Source organism: Grammomys surdaster, unplaced genomic scaffold (assembly GCF_004785775.1).
Source record: "Grammomys surdaster isolate TR1022 unplaced genomic scaffold, NIH_TR_1.0 208, whole genome shotgun sequence".
Lineage (NCBI taxonomy): Eukaryota > Metazoa > Chordata > Mammalia > Rodentia > Muridae > Grammomys > Grammomys surdaster.
The window spans coordinates 7,984,262-8,002,962 of NW_021604653.1; the positions used below are offsets into that span (position 1 = coordinate 7,984,262).

An 18,701-nucleotide genomic window follows, 5' to 3' on the forward strand; every position below is an offset into this window, starting at 1 on the left:
AGATATACATAGAAGAGACAGCTTATATTAAAGACTAGCACTGGATATTAATTTAAATGTTTATCTATTTGAGACATTCTATCATGGAGCTTAGGTTGGCTTTCAGCTGGTTTTGTAGTCTAATATAACCTAACATTTCTGATTCTCCTGCCTCTACTTCCCATGTATGGGGATTATAGGCTTGGACTGTCATGCCAAGTTCATAATTTAGGTACTGAAGTTTTAAAAGTAGCATGCTGCCCCCTAGGGACAGTACAGTATTTAATCAATTGTGGAAATTTCTATTCTTTGGCCTGCATAAGCTTGTATTAGGAATTAGTATTAATATTAAGCAGCATTAAGTTTGGGATTTTTTGGTTTTTCAGTTTGTCTTGCTTTGGTTTTCAGTCCTTTCCCCTCCCTCCCTTTTAGAAGAGAACTAAACTTTTTTTTCTGTATTTTTCAAATGAAGCTGGCTGAGTTGGTTGCTTTGAGGGAATTAGTCAAAGAGACCAAATCCCATATCCTCCCCTGATTTCTGACTCTCCTTGGTTTCAGCCTTGGTTAGAGCAGCCAGCAGCAGCAGCAGCAGCAGTGGTGGCAGCAGTGGTGGTGGCAACCATAAGGACAGCGGCTACAAATGCAAATGGATTGACCAAGAAGGCCTTGACCTTTCAATAAGTGGGAAGATGTACTCATTCTCCACAAAGCCAGGGCCTACTTGTATCCATTGACAATAGAGTATGGCACTAAGACCAAAGTCAGGTAGCCGGTCTACAGACAAACACTGGCAACATTTGGACACCTTTTAGAATGTAAGAATACAGAGTCTGCTCTGTGATGCCAAGTGCTTCTAGGGTTGTAAAGGCTGCCATTGTCAAACATCTGTTGGATGATCAGCCCAGAGGAGAAGGGGGAGATGCTCAGTCATGTTCACAGTGTGACTTCACTGGCTCCTACTTTGTCCTCAGTTTTTATTAGCTGTACATCACTCAGAATATCAGTGGTACCTCTGGAGATTTTAGTGGTGGTGCCTAAAGCCTGGAAGAAAGAGGTTATCATACCCCAAACCAGTGTTCTGGGCTGGCATAGTTACCTCACATGGGGTGATGACACCAGCAGCTGGCACCTTATTGTCTAGCAGCATGTCCCTAATCTTGATGAGATCCTCAAAGTCCACATTACCCCGGGTAGGAGGCTGTAGTTTCTCCAGAGTTTGGTTATTTGCTAGATGCCCCTTCATGGCCTAGCACATCATGGTGTTCTTGCCCTTTAACACCTCAGCCTTCTCTGTGGATCTGCTGCATCTGATTGGAGCCCACATTGTATGCTCCCACAATGAAGCATTTTGGCTAATCATCCAAAAGTTGGATGATCTTAAGGAAGTAGTTGGACTTCGAGGTTGCTGTATCTTCCCTGGGCATAATGGTGGCGCATCAGGGATTGCTACACACAGTCTAAGACTTGTGTCATTCCAAGGAGGATGCCTGGTGAGGCCCCCTCATTACTACTACTGCTACTACTCCTACTGCTACTACTACTATTCTATTGGCATGAGCAAATTTAGAATAATTGGGTGGCTTTGTATTTTTATTTTCCTTTTGAAATTTTGCTAGCTTGCTATTTCCTTTTAAAATTTGTATTATTTGGAATTTTTTTTTAAAGAATGGAACTCAACCAAATGTTTATTTAGAATAAAAGATTAGATCATAACTGATGAAAGCTGATAGTACAGTTTTGTTTTTGTTTTGTGGGGTGTTTGTTTGTTTGGTTTGGGTTTTTGAGACAAGGTTTTTCTGTATAGTGTAGCCCTGGTTCTCCTGGAATTAAACCTATAGACTAGGCTGGCCTCAAACTCACAGAAATTACCTGCTTCTGCCTTTGCCTCTGCCTGCCTAGTGCTGAGATTAAAGAGGTGCACTGCCATCACCATTTAGCTACCTCTTTCTGGTTTTGTTTGTACTAGTTACTTCATCTAGGTCAGTGATTCTTAACCTATGGGGTTTGATCCCTTTGGCCCTTAATTTTAACTGTCTCTCCCTGTGCTCCCTCCCTTGGCTCCCTCTTCTTTTCCTTTGTCCCCACTTGATCTCCCATTCCCACACCCACATCCATAACTGTCTATTCTATTTTTCTTTCCTATGTGCATTCCCTAGTTCATTACTCTATACATAACCTCTGTAGTTCTATGGATTGTAGCTTAGTTATCATTGACTTAACACCTGATACCCACATATAAGCAAATACATATCATATTTATCTTTTTGTGTTTGGGATACCTCACTCAGGATGATGTTTTCTAGTTCCATCTATTTACCTGCAAATTTCATGTTTTTTTTTTTTAAGTCTGAGTAATATTCCATTGTGTAAATGTACCACATTTTTTAAATCCATTCTTCTGTTGAGGGACATCTAGGTTGTTTAGCTATTATGAATTAGAGCATCAATAAGCATGGTTGAGCAGAAGTCTCTGTGATAGGATAAAGCATTGTTTGGGTATATTCCCAAGAGTGGTGTAGCTGGATCTTGGGGTAGATTGATTACCATCTTCCTGAGGAAAGCTTCACTGATTTCCATAGTGGCTGTACAAGTTTGTGCTCCCACCAGCAATGGATAAGTGTTCCCTTTACTCCACATCCTTGCCAGCATGAATTGTCATTTGTTTTGTTGACCTTAGCCATTCTGACAAATGTAAGATGAAATCTCAAAGTAGTTTTGATATGTACTTCCCTGATGGCTAAGGATGCTGAACATTTCTGTTTCTCCACCACTTGAGTTTTCTCTTTTGAGAATTCACTGTTTAGATTTGTACTCCATTTTTAAATTGGATTTTTTCTTGATCTAGTTTTTTGAGTTCTTTATATATATTGCATGTTAGCCCATTATCAGATGTGTGGTTTTTCGTTCTGTAGGCTACTACTTTGTCCAAATGATGTACTTTGTTTACTATGCAGAAGCTTTTCAGTTTCATGAGGTCCTGTGTAATAATTTTTGATCCTTAGTGCTTGTGTTAATGATGTTCTGTTCAAAAGTCTTCCTGTGCTAATGAGTTCAAGGATACTCTTCTATCAGGTTGGTTCAGTATATCTGGTTTTATGTTGAGGTCTTTGATCCATTTGGAGCTGAGTTTTGTAGAGGGTGGTAAGTATGGATCTATTTGCATTATTTATTCTACATGTAGCCATCCAATTTAACCAACACTATTTGTTGAAAATTCTCTCTCTCTCTCTCTCTCTCTCTCTCTCTCTCTCTCTCTCTCTCTCTCTGTGTGTGTGTGTGTGTTTGTGTGTGTGTGTCACTCTCTGTTTCTGGCTTCTTAATAAAAAATCAGGTGTCGGTAGACTTGTGGATTTATTAATTCCTGGTCTTCAGTTTAATTCCATTAATCAACAACATGTCTGTTTTGTGCCAATACCATGTCGTTTTTATTACTATAGATCTGTAGTACAATTTGAAATCAGGGATAGTAATATCTCTTACAGTTCTTTTATTATTCAGGGTTGTTTAAGCTGTCCTGGGTTGTGTTTCTATATGAATCTGGAAACTGTCCTTTCAAGATTTATGAAGAGTTGTGTTGTAATATTGATGGATGGGAATTGCACTGAATCTGAAGATTGCTTTTGGTAGGATGGTCACTTTTTACTATGTTAATACTACTCATCGATGAACTTGGGAGATCTCTCCGTCTTCTGACAGCTTCAGTTTTTTCCTTCATATCTTGAAGTTTTTATTATACTAGTCTTTCACTTGCTTGGTTAGAATTACCCCCAAGATATTTTTACATTATTTGAGGCAATTGAGAAAGGTTTTGTTTCCCTTATTTCTTTGTTAGACTGTTTGTCATTTGTATGTAGGAGGACTACTGATTTTTGTGAGTAAATATTGTATCCAGCTACTTTGCTAAAAGTTTTTATTTTTGTGGTTGAATTTTTAGAGTCACGTATGTATACTATTACATTAGCTGCAAATAAAGATACTTGATTTCTTCCTTTCTAGGTAGTATTCCCTTGATCTCCTTCAGTTGTCTTAATTGCTCTAGCTAAGCCTTCAGAAAGTACTATATCGAATAGGTATGGAGAATGGATAATCTTGTCTTCTTCCTTAGTTTAATGTAATTTCTTTGAGTTTTTCTCCATATAAGTTGATGCTTGGGCTTGCTGTAAATTGCCTTTATTATGTTGAGGTATGTTCCTTGTATCCCTAATCTCTTAAGGACTTTTATCATGAAGGAATGTTAGCTTTGTCAAAGTTCTTTTCTACCCCTAATTAGATGATCATGTTGATTTTGTCTTTCAGTCTATTTCTATGGGTGAATTACACTTAATGATTTTTGTATGTTGAACAATCCTGCATCTCTGGGATGACATCTACATGACCATGCTGGGTGATCTTTTTGATGTGTTCTAGGATCTGGTTGCAAGTATTTTTGAGTATTTTTGCATCTTTGTTCATAAGGGAAATTAATCTGTAATTCTCTTTTTGGGGTTTGTGTATGATTTGGGCATCAGATTAACTGTGGCCAAGGAAAAATGAATCTGGCAATATTCCTTATGTTTCTATTTTGTGGAATAATTTGAGAAATATTGACTTTATTAACGTTAACACTTCTTTGAAAGTCTGGTAGAATTCTGTGCTAAAACCATCTGGCCCTGGGTTTCTTTTTGTTTGTTTGTTTGTTTGTTTGTTTGTTTGTAAGACTGGTAAGAACTTTCTATTTTACTAGAGGTTATAGGTCTGCTTAAATTGTTTGTATGACCTTGATTTATTGTTTATATGACCTTGATTTTTCACCACCTGCCTTTCTTTTAAAAAGATTTATTTTATAAAATTAAAATTATGTGTATGGATGTGTTTCTTGTGTGTACGTCTGTATATTACTTTCATGCCTGGTGCCCTCAGATGTCAGAAGAGGGCATAGGCTCCCTTGGAACCAGAGTTACAGATGGTTGTGAGTCACATGTGGATGCTGGGAATTGAACCTGGGTTCCCTGCAAGAGCAGAGTGTTCTTAACCATCTAGCCACCCCTCCAGCTCCTATGTATGTATGTATGTATGTATGTATGTATGTATGTATATATATATGTGATATATGTTGGGAAAATGACCCATTTCTTTTGGATTTTCCAATTTGGTAGAGTAAAAGTTTAATGCTTGCCTTTATGATTCTCAGGATTTCTTTGGTTTCTGTTGTTATATCCCCCTTTGACTTCTAATTTTGTTAACTCAGATTTTCTCTCTTTGCCTTTTAGTTCTGCTGCAGAGCTAGGAATGAGACTGGGGAATTTGGATTTGGAGGGCTAAGGGAGAAGTGAAGATCTGTAGTCAGCCTATTTGCTTCCTGGCCAGAGTTGCATTTTGGTTTTTCAAAGGGCCTACATTATTGGGACAAGGGAATTGGGTAGAAATCCCATTATAACTCTCAAAGCTCATTCTTAGTGAGGTTCAGCTGTTTGTTTTTAAAATAAAGCTCTTCAGGGTGTAGTAAACAACCTTTTTGTTAATTTCCAGACTTTTGACAATGTTGATTCTGACACTTTACCAGTGCTCTTTTACCTTTATGGAGGAGTGGGTTTCCAGCAGTCTCCCTTTACCTTTTAGAAATGCTTCTTCATTTTTTATTTATTCTTTTTATATAAAGTTGGCTGTACCAAATTTTACAGTTGCCTTTCAGATGTCTACTTTTTCTATTTAAAAGTTGGAAATTATAAAAATTACAATTCAACAAAAAGTAGCTTTATTACTTTCAAGTGGTTGCTGAGGTTTTTTTTCTTTAAAGATTTATTTATTTTATGTATATGTGTACACTGTTGCTGTCTTCAGACACACCAGAAGAGTACATCAGATCCCTTACCAGATGGTTGTGAGCCACCATGTAGTTGGTGGGAATTGAATTCAGGACCTCTGGAAGAACAGTCAGTGCTCTTAACCACTGAGCCATCTCTCCAGCTCCTTGTTGCTGAGTTTTTTTCATGTTCTAGTTTATACTTATGTTGCACCTTAACTCAGTGCTTTTTTAATTGAATGAATATTATATGTAGACTAACCAGTAAGTACTGTAACTAGGATATGTTTATTATATTGCATTTATGAGCTATTAACATGAAAAAAATTATTCTTGGCATCTTCAGACCAAGGAACTTGTTTCTAAGTTAATCATTTGTTTTCTTTTGTTGCTTTATTTATAGAAATGTTATTAATTTTCAGTGATACTCCATTTCTGCAGCTTTGACTATGGTGACAGTAATATAAGTTGTAAGTAATATAAGTTATGATTTAATTTTGTGGATGGAGAAGAGTTGTCAGTGCTTTGCCAGATGCATTGTTTGCATGGCTCTTCCTGGGGTTCTTATTAATCCAGGAATAAAATGTAAAACGCAAGAGATTTTAAATTATAACTCCATGTAATGTGTTGCTGTGGTATATTTGGTTGTCAGGAGCATTTGACTGTTGTTACTTTCTAGCTTTGTATAACTACAGTCTAGAGTCATTTAATAGTCCTTTACTGGTCTATACAAAGTTCAAAGTACCAATTCCAATTTGTTAGTATTTTTGTTTTAGCTTTCTCAGGTGAAACACAGAAAACTAGTAAAATGAGGAAATGGGTATTTAAATGATATTTGTTTTTTCAGTTTTTGGACATATTTTATTGACAAATTATCTAGTAAATCCAAGGTTAACAGACAAATTAGCATTCCTTTATATAATGATAAACTTAGTTAAGAATCCTTATAAATGAGATAAATGATGACAATACTTTTTAGAGATGGTCATTTAAAACAGAATAAAGTTAATAATTTGAAAGTTACACATAAGACAGGAAGAACATTTGACTTTTAAGTCAGTGGACTCTCACTAGTGAAGTTGAAATCATTGGCTTCTGCAGATTCTCTCCATTTTAAACAGTGTTTCTAATCCAAACAATTCTATTGCCCTGGAAACTTTCTTCCAAGAGATTGAAAGAATGTATTGGGGATTTATAACCCTGAAATATTGACCAGGAAGCAAGAAAAGGAAGAGAGACCAGAGGTAACTTAAGGTTAGCTCAAGTGCTGGTTCTCCATTCCTGTCTTTTCATGAAATTCAACCAGTAGTTGTTTTGTGTTTTTAAAGTAATTGATCATTTGCTAGTCAAAAGAAGTACCATTTAGAAAAATGCTTTAGACCCAATCTAGTATTCTAGTTTTCAAAATAAAGGCATATACTTTTTAATCACTAGGAAAGTAATATAAATCAAAAATTTTTAAGGTACACAGTAGAAGAAAAAATAGAGAAAGAAAAATTAAGATTCAACATAATATTCTTGTGAGAAAGAGGTAAAGTTTTAAAAGGAAAGGCATGATCACTCTTTTCCTCCAGATTATTTTAAAAGCCTTTGTTCTCTTGTATCCCAAGAGTATACAGTTGTTAACCTTAACATTTGCCTCTTATTTATACTAGGATATTTAATTGTATATGTGGTAGTCTCTTGCTATCTCTGGGTGATTGATTCCAGGACCCCAGAGGACACCAAAGTTTGTGAGTGTTTCAAGTTTTTTACATAGATGATAAGTATTTGCATAAAGCCTGCACATATCTCTTTGTATCCTTTTAAGTCTTATGTATATTATTTGTACCTAATACAATGTAAATATTTTTGAAGATTTCTTTTTAAATTATATGTGTTTGTGTGAGTTTTTCACTTTAGATTTTACATTTAAATATGATTCATTGAGTGCTTTTGAATAAAGAAACCACAACAAAAAAATGGTATTGTCAGGGTAGTGAGATAGTAACAACCTTGATGACTAACCAGAATCTACATAGTGGAAGGAGAGCATCTACTGTGGCAAGTTGTTCTCTGACTTCCATATGTGTGCCATGGCATGCACACACCCCTTCCCCAAATTAAAAGGGTACTAAGGGGGGGGGCACTTCAACCATGATAGAGAGTTAAGAACTCCATGAACCAGACTTGAGCATAGAACCTAATTACTTTCCTAGTAATTAAAAATATATGCCTTTATTTTGAAAACTAGAATACTGGGTTGGGTCTAAAACATTTTTCTAATTTTTCTGAATTTTTTAGAAGAAAATGTGAGAAAATCTTAAGTATCTAAGTTTGGTGAAGTAGTACGCGTAGGTGTGACACCAAAAGAATGGTTCATTAAAGTGTATGTGTATATATGTTCAAAAAGCCAGTGTGTTAGAACACACCTTTAATTCTAGCGCTCTATCCTCAGAGGCAGACAGACCTTCACCTACATAGGCCAGCCAAGAACTCAAAACAGTTGAAGCCTGTCTCAAAAAAGAAAAAGAAAATAAAGTATATTTATCAACAGTGATGATACTTAGAATTATAGCATACAGTTGGAAAAAAATTCCCGTATTTTTCAGTGTTTTCAGATTCCTGGCATATTACTACTTTTTGATATCCCAGAACAATAAATCAGCATTCCCAGGTGTTCTCAGAGCTTTCAAAATTATATTTTAAACATACTTTTAACAATCTTCAGACTATATGATTTGAATAGCTAAAATTCGGATTCTTTTCCCTTACTCATTTAATGTGGTAGATGACATTGATCAATTGAGTAACTGTAAGCTTTGCCACACTTAATAAATAAAACCCTTCTTATACAGTTCTTTCACACAATGATGACTTCTTCTTTATGCCTTGGGTGTTTCAGTAGAATGAAATGAAAATGAGAAGTGCTGCCTTGTGTGCTTCCTGTGAGATTGTAGAGACAGTGGTAATCATCCCTTAAATAGCAAACCATCTGGGTTTGAAAGTGCCATAGGGTTTTAAGGTTTTTTTATTCAAAATTTAAAAGTAGCTACAGGACTATTTAAATTGTTCTGTATATTAATTAAATTCTGATATTTTGTGCCTTTTATGGAATTGGACCACTTTAGGTGTCAAATTATTGCATTCAAGTGCAAATTGTTTTCAGTATCATTTTGATGTTGACAAGGTTCACATGGTAGCCTCTGTTTCATTCCTAACATTAATACTTAAAAAAAAAGATTTATTATTTATTTCATATATGTGAGTACACTGTCACTCTCTAGACACACCAGAAGAAGTCATTGGATCTCACTTTAGATGGTTGTGAACCACCACGTGGTTGCGGGGAATTGAACTCTGGACCTCTGGAAGAGCAGCCACTGAGCAATCTTTGCAGCCTATGTTAATACTTTTTTTCTTTTGTTAATCTTGGTTCTTTGATCGTTTAAGAGGATCAGCTTTGCATCCCAGTTGATTTTCTTTTTCTTCTGGAGGGTTGTATAGGAGTCTTTAATTGTTATCTTTTATTTCCCTCCTATTGTTTACAGTTGTTTTATTAGGCTTTTCTCTGAGTTTTTAAGACTAGATTAAATTATTGCTTTGAGGCATGTCCTGTTTTCATATATATATATATATATATATATATATATATATATATATATATATATATACACACAGCCCTACAAATTTCTTTAATTAATGCATGGTATATCTGTGACCCACAAACTTTGCTAAATTGTATATTTAGCTTTACTTAGTTCTATGCATTTTTTAGGTTTCTCTTAAGATTTCTTCTTTGTCTCATGTGTACATTTGAAAGTATTCTATTTACTTTCTTGAGTTTGGAGTTTTTTCTATTGTTAATTTCTAGTTTAATTCTTATGTTCTTAGGGACCATACTTTGTAGAATTTCATTTCCTTAAGGATATTTAGTTTTGTTTTGTGTCCCAAGATATGGTCTTTCATGGTAATTTTTCAAGGAACATTTGGAAGTTGTATATGTTCTATTATTGGTGATAAGTTATTTTATAAGTGCTTATTGGATCCTGGTAGTTAATGTTATTATTATATTGTCCTGTATTCTTACTAATTTCTTTATTTAATTATACCAGCTATTGAGAAATGAGAATTGAGCTTTTCATTGTGGATTTGTCTATTTTTTATTCCAGTTTTCTAATTTTGAATAATACTTTTTGTGCCTGTGGATTATTGTCTTGTTTGTGTATTGTTTTATTACTGTGTGATTCTTCTCCTTGCTAATTTTCTCTGAGGCCAAAGTCTAGTAGTATGTATGTAGTATTAATGTAGCTACTTCTCCTTTTGTTGATTGATTCTGTGATGTATCTTTTCTCATTGTTATACTATCTACTATATTATAATGTGTTGAGTTTCTTTGAGGTAGTTTTTTATTGTTTTTTTCCTATTAGACCAGCAGCTGTCTTTTAACTGAAGAATCTTACCTGGTTAATCCCTCCTTGTCAGCATATTAAAACACTTTTCTTGTATATTAGCTTTATATTAAATGTAATGTTAACATTTCCTTTCATCTTTTATCTATGAGATGGTAACTCCAGTTACTGAATACTACTGACTTGAAAGCCTGTTTGTATTAGTATTTCTATTAGTATTTGTTTACTCATTATTTATGTAGCTTACTACTTACTGTTTATGGTTCAAGTGCTTTAATCCCAGTACTTGAGAGGCAGAGCCAGATGGATCTCTGAGTGTGAAGCCAGCTTGGTCTAACAAGTGAGTTACAGAACAACCAGGGCTGCACAGAGAATAACTGTTTTTTTAAAAAAAAAAAACATAAATAACAACAACAACACCCCAAATGCTTGTGTTTCTCCTTGTTTAATTTCCTTTGTTACATTGTCTTTAAGGTAGAAGTTGTATGGAATGCCTGAAATGTTTTTTTTCTCTAATATGATTGTTAGTTTTCTGAGTATAGAATTCTGTGTTCTGAATAATTTTCATTCAGAACATTGGAAGTACAATTTAATTTTCTTTTTCTTTTTTTTCTTTTTTTTGAGACAGGATTTTTCTGTGTAGCTCTGGCTTCCTGGAACTCACTCTGTAGACCAGGCTGGCCTCGAACTCAGAAATCCGCCTGCTTCTGCCTCCCAGGTGCTGGGATTAAAGGCGTGCGCCACCACCGCCCGGAACAATTTTATTTTCTAATAGCCATTATAGGCAGTAGATAGATGATCTAGTCTTTTCCTCAACTTATTTAAAAATTTAACATGGCAGACAGCTAGGCACATTACACATATCTGTAATCCCACCAGTTTGGGAGACTGAGGCAGGAGTTCCAGGCCAACCTGGGTTCATAATAAGGCCTTGCCACCTCCACTCCCCCATTAAAAAAAATGGAATAGTTGGTTGAAACTGAAATAGAATTGTGTTCACATTGTTATTATTCTATAGTTTTTTTTAAATAATAAGAAAAAAAAATCAGAGTGATTGAATTGAAACAGTCCTCTCCCCTGTTGTCATTTCTCAATATTTTTAGAAAATACATCATTGAGTAATGTCCAACTTGCTGAGCTGTCATACTCCTTCCACTCTTTACATGGATAGAATTTGCATTGGAATGTGACTTCCTCAAAATTTTACCTATTAAGTCTTCTTAGTAAAACAGTTGAAAATAAATTTTTTAGAGTTTCTAGTAATTTTAACTTAGATAATCTAAATATATATCTATTTTATATCCAATTTCTTAACCTTGATATTTCCAAATATGTAATTTTTGTCAATATTTTAATCTGAAATGTGTATTAACTTCATTTTTTAAAGCTACATTTCTTCCATTGTCCCTTTTATTTAGTTATTTCTGTTTTTTAAACCTAGGTTTTGTGTGGACAGTAATGACCGCACGCTTCCGATTGCCTGCTGGCAGAACCTACAATGTCCGAGCATCAGAGTTGGCCCGAGACAGACAGCATACAGAGGTGGTTTGCAACATTCTTCTTCTGGATAACACTGTACAGGCTTTTAGAGTTAATGTGAGTATCTTGTTTTTTTTTTTCTCTCCTTAGCATTTGTAATATCATCTTTGTCATCGTCATCATTACCATCTTCATCATCTCTGGATATTAATCTGAATATTAGATTTATTTTAAAGCTAACACCATTAAGTTATAGTATAATTTGAACAGTCTTAGTTAAGGAAGTCTTTTTGATGCAAATATTCCTGTTCATTCAAATTGAGTCTTTCAACAAGTGTTGTCCAGTGACTGTTCACAAAGAGCAGAACATCCTAGTTCTGAACAGATCAGTGGTCTGTGGATAATTTTATAAGATGTATGAAGGTGCCTGAAAAGAATTTCTTCTTTTAAATACCTTATGTGTTTTTAGGAAAGCCATATTTGTCCTATCTGAATATAACTTTTGTTAGACAAATATAAGTAATAAGTATTGTCTAAAAAGATTTATTCAACAAGTATTTGTTCTTGTTATTAGTGTCCAGTTTCAGTTGTTCATTGTCATTTGCGTTTCAGCTCTGTGGTATCTTAGTTCATTCATTTTCATTGCTGGATGCTGTTCTTTTGTATGAACATACCATGATGTATCCATTTTCCTATCTCTGGTTAGTTTATTTTTTTCTTGGTTTGTATTTGGATTATTTCTACAATGTACTAAGTTCTTATACATGTCTTAGTAATATATGCACGAACACACACACACCTTTTTTATTTTATACGTCAAATCTATAGGGAATGGAAGAATAGTGTTCTAAATACACAACTCCCTTTGTCCAGTCTGAACTGGTGTTAACATTTGTACATTTACCTTCTTTTTTTTCCCTGAACTTTCTGAAAGTAAGTGGTGGACACACCAGTAAGTATTTAGCATTGTGGGAGTCTTTACATTAATACAAAATCATTGTCATACTCTCAAATTTAGATTATATGTATGATACTAATTAATATGTAGTGCATATTCATATCCAGGTCTCTGCCATGACATATCATCTGTTTCCTGTTGCATCCCTTGTGTCTGTCTCTCTAGACTTTATTTTTACCTATTGTGTTCACATATACTGTGCATGGAATTTGAAGGCACACATGCCACAGTGTGAATGTGGAGGTCAGAGGACAACTTTGTGGAGCTTGTTTTCTCTTTCTGCTACTTTTGCATGGGTTTTGGTGGCCAAACCCAGATGGCTAGGCTTGTGAGGTAAATGCCTTTATCCACTCTGCCATCTTGCCAGTCCTGCTTACATTTTTTTTTTTTAATTTAAATTTTTCTGTATATTACTTAGTATGTAGCAAGGTCACTGATTTACCTTTAAAAATTCTAAATTTCATTTCATATATGAAAAAAAGTCGCAAAAGTAGTGAAAATCTTATTTTCATTACTTAGCTAACAGCTCAGTGTGTTTTCTAAAATGCTACACTTTAAATTTCTTTCGTATTCTGTCTACTAAATAGATGAAGAGTAGGTTGCCAATCAGAGTAAAAAGTAGAAAGAATTCTTCATAAATATTTCTGATTAATATAAACCATGTATCAGATAATTGATAAAGAAAATGAGGCTTTTTGTTATTGACTCATTAAAATTCTTATGGAGGTATACATTTAATCTTATTTTCAGTTAATATACATTTTTTGGTTTCTGTTTTAATTTATAGTCTGTATTTGTTTCAAAATATTATAAAAGAATTAGCTGTGTGTTTAACATCTTGCATGAATTTTTCTTAAATGAATAAATTGTTATAATTTGTTGACCATAATATCCTGTTATGCTGTTTCTCAGTGTAGTATCATTGTACTAATTTTGGGTATAGACATACTTACCCACCAGTTCCAATAGAGATATTAAGGTAAGAACTTTCATGCTAGAAAACATTCTTTGGTATTACCTCAGGTCATCAGAAAATTCAAATACCATGGAATAGTGTTTATGAGAAATTGCCTGCTGATGGGTAATATACTTTTTCCTCTGGGTACTTGGATCCAAGACACCCAAACAGAGAGAGTTGTGCTCTTTTGTGTAGGTTGTGTACATTTTAACTTAGGTGAATAGCTTCCCAGGTATATACTTTGCCACTTTTGTGTGGTAGAAACAACTAGTTGGGGATTTGACAGTTCTGATCCTGAGTTTTTCATATTTATTTATTCCCCTTGAGTCTCAGAAATACATATTGTGCCACCTAGCACTCTCTGTTCACTGAGAACACTTGTTTTCTTTGATGATGACTAAGCAGTGACTTGTGACATAATCCACTAGTCTTTCCTTTTCATATTGTGTGCTGTGCAGGGTCTAATTGTATACCTTGAGTTCTTCAGCCTTCAAAATGCTGAGATTATAGCTGTACACTACCACCCCTAGCTTCCTAAAAGACTGAAACTCAAGTGAAGTATTTATTATCACCAAAGTCTGCTTTTTCCCAACTGATAGTCATCCTGTGAAAGTTATTCTTTATCTTTTCATGAGGGAAATTGACATAATAAAGGTAATAATAAAAGTATAGGTGTAATTTTCCTGGATCTTGTTTTTTGTTATTTGTCTGCTCTGAACATAGTGAGCTAAGCCTGTAATTGGCTTATTTCCAAGTTGTAGAATTTTCTGTCCCTGTCACACTGAATTCTGTTATTTTTTTCAGTCATCCTTTCATTAAATACTTCAAAACCTGTGCATCTATACTATATAGGTTAATTTCTTTAGCTTGAGATATTCTTTCTAATTTTCTAATTTACTTTAGTATAGCAGTTTAACAGTAAATTGTGTGACAAATAAGGGCTGAGAATAACTGGCTTGTCTTTTTACTACTGTGACTGTTAGTGGCATACAACTACCATTTATTATTATTGAGGATTCCCAGAGGTGGCTGATACCTGTTTCATTATAGATCAGAGCTCAGCTGGAAGTCTTTTTAGGCTGGATTGTAATCATTTGAAGGCTCATTCACTCATGAGCATTCTGAAGACTCAGCTGCTGCTGAGGCATCTGTATGTGACCTCTCTGTTTACACTGGACTTCATAGCACAGCATCTGGTTTCAGGAGGTGAACATTCTGAGAGACAGAGAGAAGGAGAGGGGGAGGGGGAATATTGTAACCATATTGCTTTTCCAAACTAACCTTAGGAGTTACTTAAGGTTACTTTCACCCTGTTGTGCTTGTTGTGATTATCACTAAATCATACCCAAGAGTCAAGGAAAGGTCAGTAGACTTCTCTTGATAATAAGCTGCAGGATTCTGGAGGATCATGTTGGTTCAGAAATACTGCTGTGGACCAACTAGGAAAATGTGTTCCACCATGGCCCACTGTTAGAGGCATTCTTCTTGCCCCAACCGTCTTACCACTTACTGACTTCCATCCATTTTACCTTGTCGTTTTCTCCAGATCTGCCCCCTGCTTCTTTGTGTTACATGAATTGTTTATCTTTGTACGCTAATAAAGTATATCTGTATATGTATGATTTGAGTTATATATATTTTATTTATGTTTAAGTATAAATGTGTGTTGATAGATATGTGTGGTTTTATTTGGAAAAACTGAAAGATTAAACTTTGTTAGAATTTATTCAACATACATTGCTTGACATAAAATTCAGAGATGCTTCACAGGTTCCAATATTTACTTTTATCTTTTTAGCATTTTGAGATAGAATTTCACATACTAGCTCAAGTTACCCTGGAACTTAAAATATGCCCAGGCTGATCACAAAATTCATTTAATCCCCACCTCAGGTTCCTGCACGTTCATATTATAGACACAAGCCACTATAACAAGTATTTAAAGAAAAGAGAACAAAGCTTGTGAATTGAAATTTCTTTTTCATGTTTTATTTTTATCTGATTTGTATTTTTTCTTAATTTATTTCTTAAAGATGAAATTGTCTTAAAAGGAGGTTGTTACGACAAACTTGTTATGCTTACTGTCTGCTCCTGTAGCACTGCCTATTTCACCTCACAGATCTCCCATTTGCTCACAAAACTACATATATAATAAGACATATTTACATAACAATATGTAATCAGTAATAAATACATAGCAATAAATACTAATAAATAAATGTCAATTATGTCTGAGGAGTAACAAAGCAAGGACCTGTTTGTTTTAAACTCTAGTTTTGTTAATTATGTCCTTGACTAAATCTACAAATGTTTTACATTACATGTAAAGGGTATTTTAAAAAGGAATTAATGTGGTGCTTGAGAGATACCGCAACAGTTAAGAGTACTTACTCCTTTTGCATAGGACCCAAGTTAAGTTCCTAGCATCCCATATGGAATCACAACTGTCTGTGACTCCAGTTTCGTGGATGATACCTTTTCTGACCTCTGAGATCCCCCACATGTCCTCGAGCACACGCATGTGTGCGTGCACACACACACACACACATGTGCACTAAGAGTTATCACTTAATACTTTTCATTTTATCACTCTAGCCAAGACTGCTGGTTACTTTCTTCTTAGTCAGTATTTTCTTACACCAGTGTTTAGGAAATGCCCATGAGAACAAAGCCACTGTAGAACTCGGTTCATCTGGTTATTTTATCTCAAGGATTATAGGTTGTCTATTGACTGTTTAAATACACATGTATGTATGTATGTATGTATGTATGTATGTGTATATATACACCACATATATCCTATCCAGCTTTTGTAGGAGATTGTAACAGGACAGTATTTCAATACCAGCTACTCTATTTAACCAATGAAAATTAAAAAAGGAAAGTCTTGATTGCTTTAAAATATAAGATAATGTCATTGTATGATAATGGGCTTTTTTTTTTACTTGAAACATTTAATATATTGTTTTCAGAGATCCAGTCTTAATTTGAATAATATAATTGAGTGAATTAGAAGGACTCGTGTCTCACTGATACCTACCTACACACATCTTATAGAATCAAAATGGTCTGAAGTACACTGATTCGATAAAGATGTAAAATGATACTTGATTTCCAAAGATGAGACCCAAGCACCTGGGCCATTGATGAGTTTGATATTTTAAATTTCTACCAAGTAGTCATTTACCAGATTTGAGATAATAACTTAATCCTAGTTGAACTAGGTTAGCTTGAAAAACATTTTTCATTGCCTGATCAATTGATAATACTGAATTAGTCAACATTTTTGTGTTTGCAGTTGCATAGCCATCATCTTAAAATGTTTCATCAATGTTTATACTTTTTCTCTACCATAGTCATAGTTTGTATGAAATACTTGATTGTGACATGCAGTACCTTGTAAGTTACTCTATAGTCTTTGTGTCTATGAGTTATGTGAGTATACATGTGTGTGCAAGTGTATGTGTGTGTGCGCGGGTGTGTATGAGCATGTGGAGGCTAGAGGTCATTCCTCAGTTCACATTGCTTAAGACAGAATCTGTTACTGGGGCCTGGGGATAGCTCTCTCAGCTTTGAGTGCCAGTGGCTCTCATTTCTTAGGGTTCACACCTCTGAGCTCTTAGGTACTAGCAGCTCTGCATGTAGTGTTAACAGCTCTTCCAACTTCTCTTGGCAAACCTAGCAGCTTTCCTAGCAGGTTTTTCTTTGCTCCAGGCAACTCAATATAGCACTTCAGCTGCCCTCTGGCTGCTAGGTATTTTCTGGACTAGCAGCCTTGGTGTTGGTTGCAGCAAGAGCTGTAAATGAAAACTGATTCTTTAGAGGACCAAGATCCTATAGTCTAAAGTTAGCTTTCCTTTCCAGTAGATATAATCCACCCAGCACCTGTTCTCTAGTTAATCCCCCTATAAATGAAAACTGCCCATGTGGGGAAGACTGTCTACCCTTGATATGTCTTACTTCCAATGTTGAAACTTCTGGAATTTTGTATATTTATATGCATTGTATGTACATAAATTACATTTAAAGTCTTTGTTCTAACATACATCACACACACAACATGCATCCCCCCCCACACACACAATTTTTACCTGGTGCCTTTTTTCCTCCTCACTGGGAATTTGCTATGGTAATATACTTTCCTCTTAAATATTATTGATATTTTTCTTTGTTTTTTATTAGTCTTTTGAAGTCTGTATATAATTTTTAAAATTTTATTTTATTTTGTGTGTATGAGTGGTTTTGTCCATATGTATGCTTTTGTATTGTACCTGGCAGGCCGGTATGAAGTTGAAACAGTCCTCTGAGCCGGGGGTTAGGGGGATGCGAGGCTGATTATAGGAAAGATAGAAAAAAGAGGCAAGGAACAGGTATGGGAGGGGGCCACTGGTGAATACCAGCCAACAGCAAGTGTATTTCTCATAGCCTTCTTATACTATAGTACCGTGAGAAGTAAAGCCTCAAGCTAACAGTTTTGTTAAAGTGCACACAGGACATTTGTTTCCATTCCAAAAACCTTCTGTTCCTTCCACTGAGGTCAATAGACTCTTCAGTTCCTATCCTTGAGCCTTGAGCCTCAGAGGTACTTCCTCTTACCATTTCATCCCTCTGTAGGCTGAGAAATCTCCTAACAGGCCCTTACTTGTCTTGACTCTGCCTAGCAGGCAGGGGGGGGCGCCCCCCCCCCCCCCCCGCAGAGAAGTGGTAAAATATGTATACCTGCTGCCCTTGGAACCTAGAAGAAAGCATTGCATCCCCTTGGACTTTATTATGAGCTGCCATGTAGTTACTGGTAATGTAGGTCCTCTGGAAGAGCAGCCAGTGTTCTTAACTGCAGAGCCATCTTTCTAGCTCCCTAATTTTTTAAGATAGTAATTTGTTTAGTTTCCACAAGGGAAAGCAACAGCTGCTATATATGAAGAGTTAGTAATAGTGTTAGGACTTTTTTTCTGTGTCAACATTTCCTTTTGATTTAACATCAAAGCTGATAGTTTTGGTTGCTTCTTGGGTAGTTTAGTTCCCATGTAGAAAGAGATCTGGAAGTAGATATTTTACATTGAGTAACTACTTAAATTTAGCACAATGTTAGCTTACATCTTGGATCCAGTAATTTTTCTTTTTAACTTTTTTTACTGATGTTTTGTGAGTTTCACA

The 18,701-nt window shown here is 35.1% G+C and overlaps 1 protein-coding gene and 1 pseudogene across 1 annotated transcript in view; one reads left to right on the forward strand and one right to left on the reverse strand.

Annotated features, from left to right (window-relative positions):
* Ptpn4 (protein tyrosine phosphatase non-receptor type 4) overlaps positions 1 to 18,701 on the forward strand; it is a 154,064-nt gene that overhangs the window by 16,854 nt on the left and 118,509 nt on the right. Inside the window, exon 2 of the mRNA XM_028771480.1 lies at positions 11,594 to 11,748. Coding sequence (XP_028627313.1) covers positions 11,611 to 11,748 — 138 coding nt within the window. The 5' untranslated portion in view covers positions 11,594 to 11,610. The remainder of the gene's footprint in view (positions 1 to 11,593; positions 11,749 to 18,701) is intronic.
* LOC114624543 lies at positions 479 to 1,403 on the reverse strand (annotated as a pseudogene).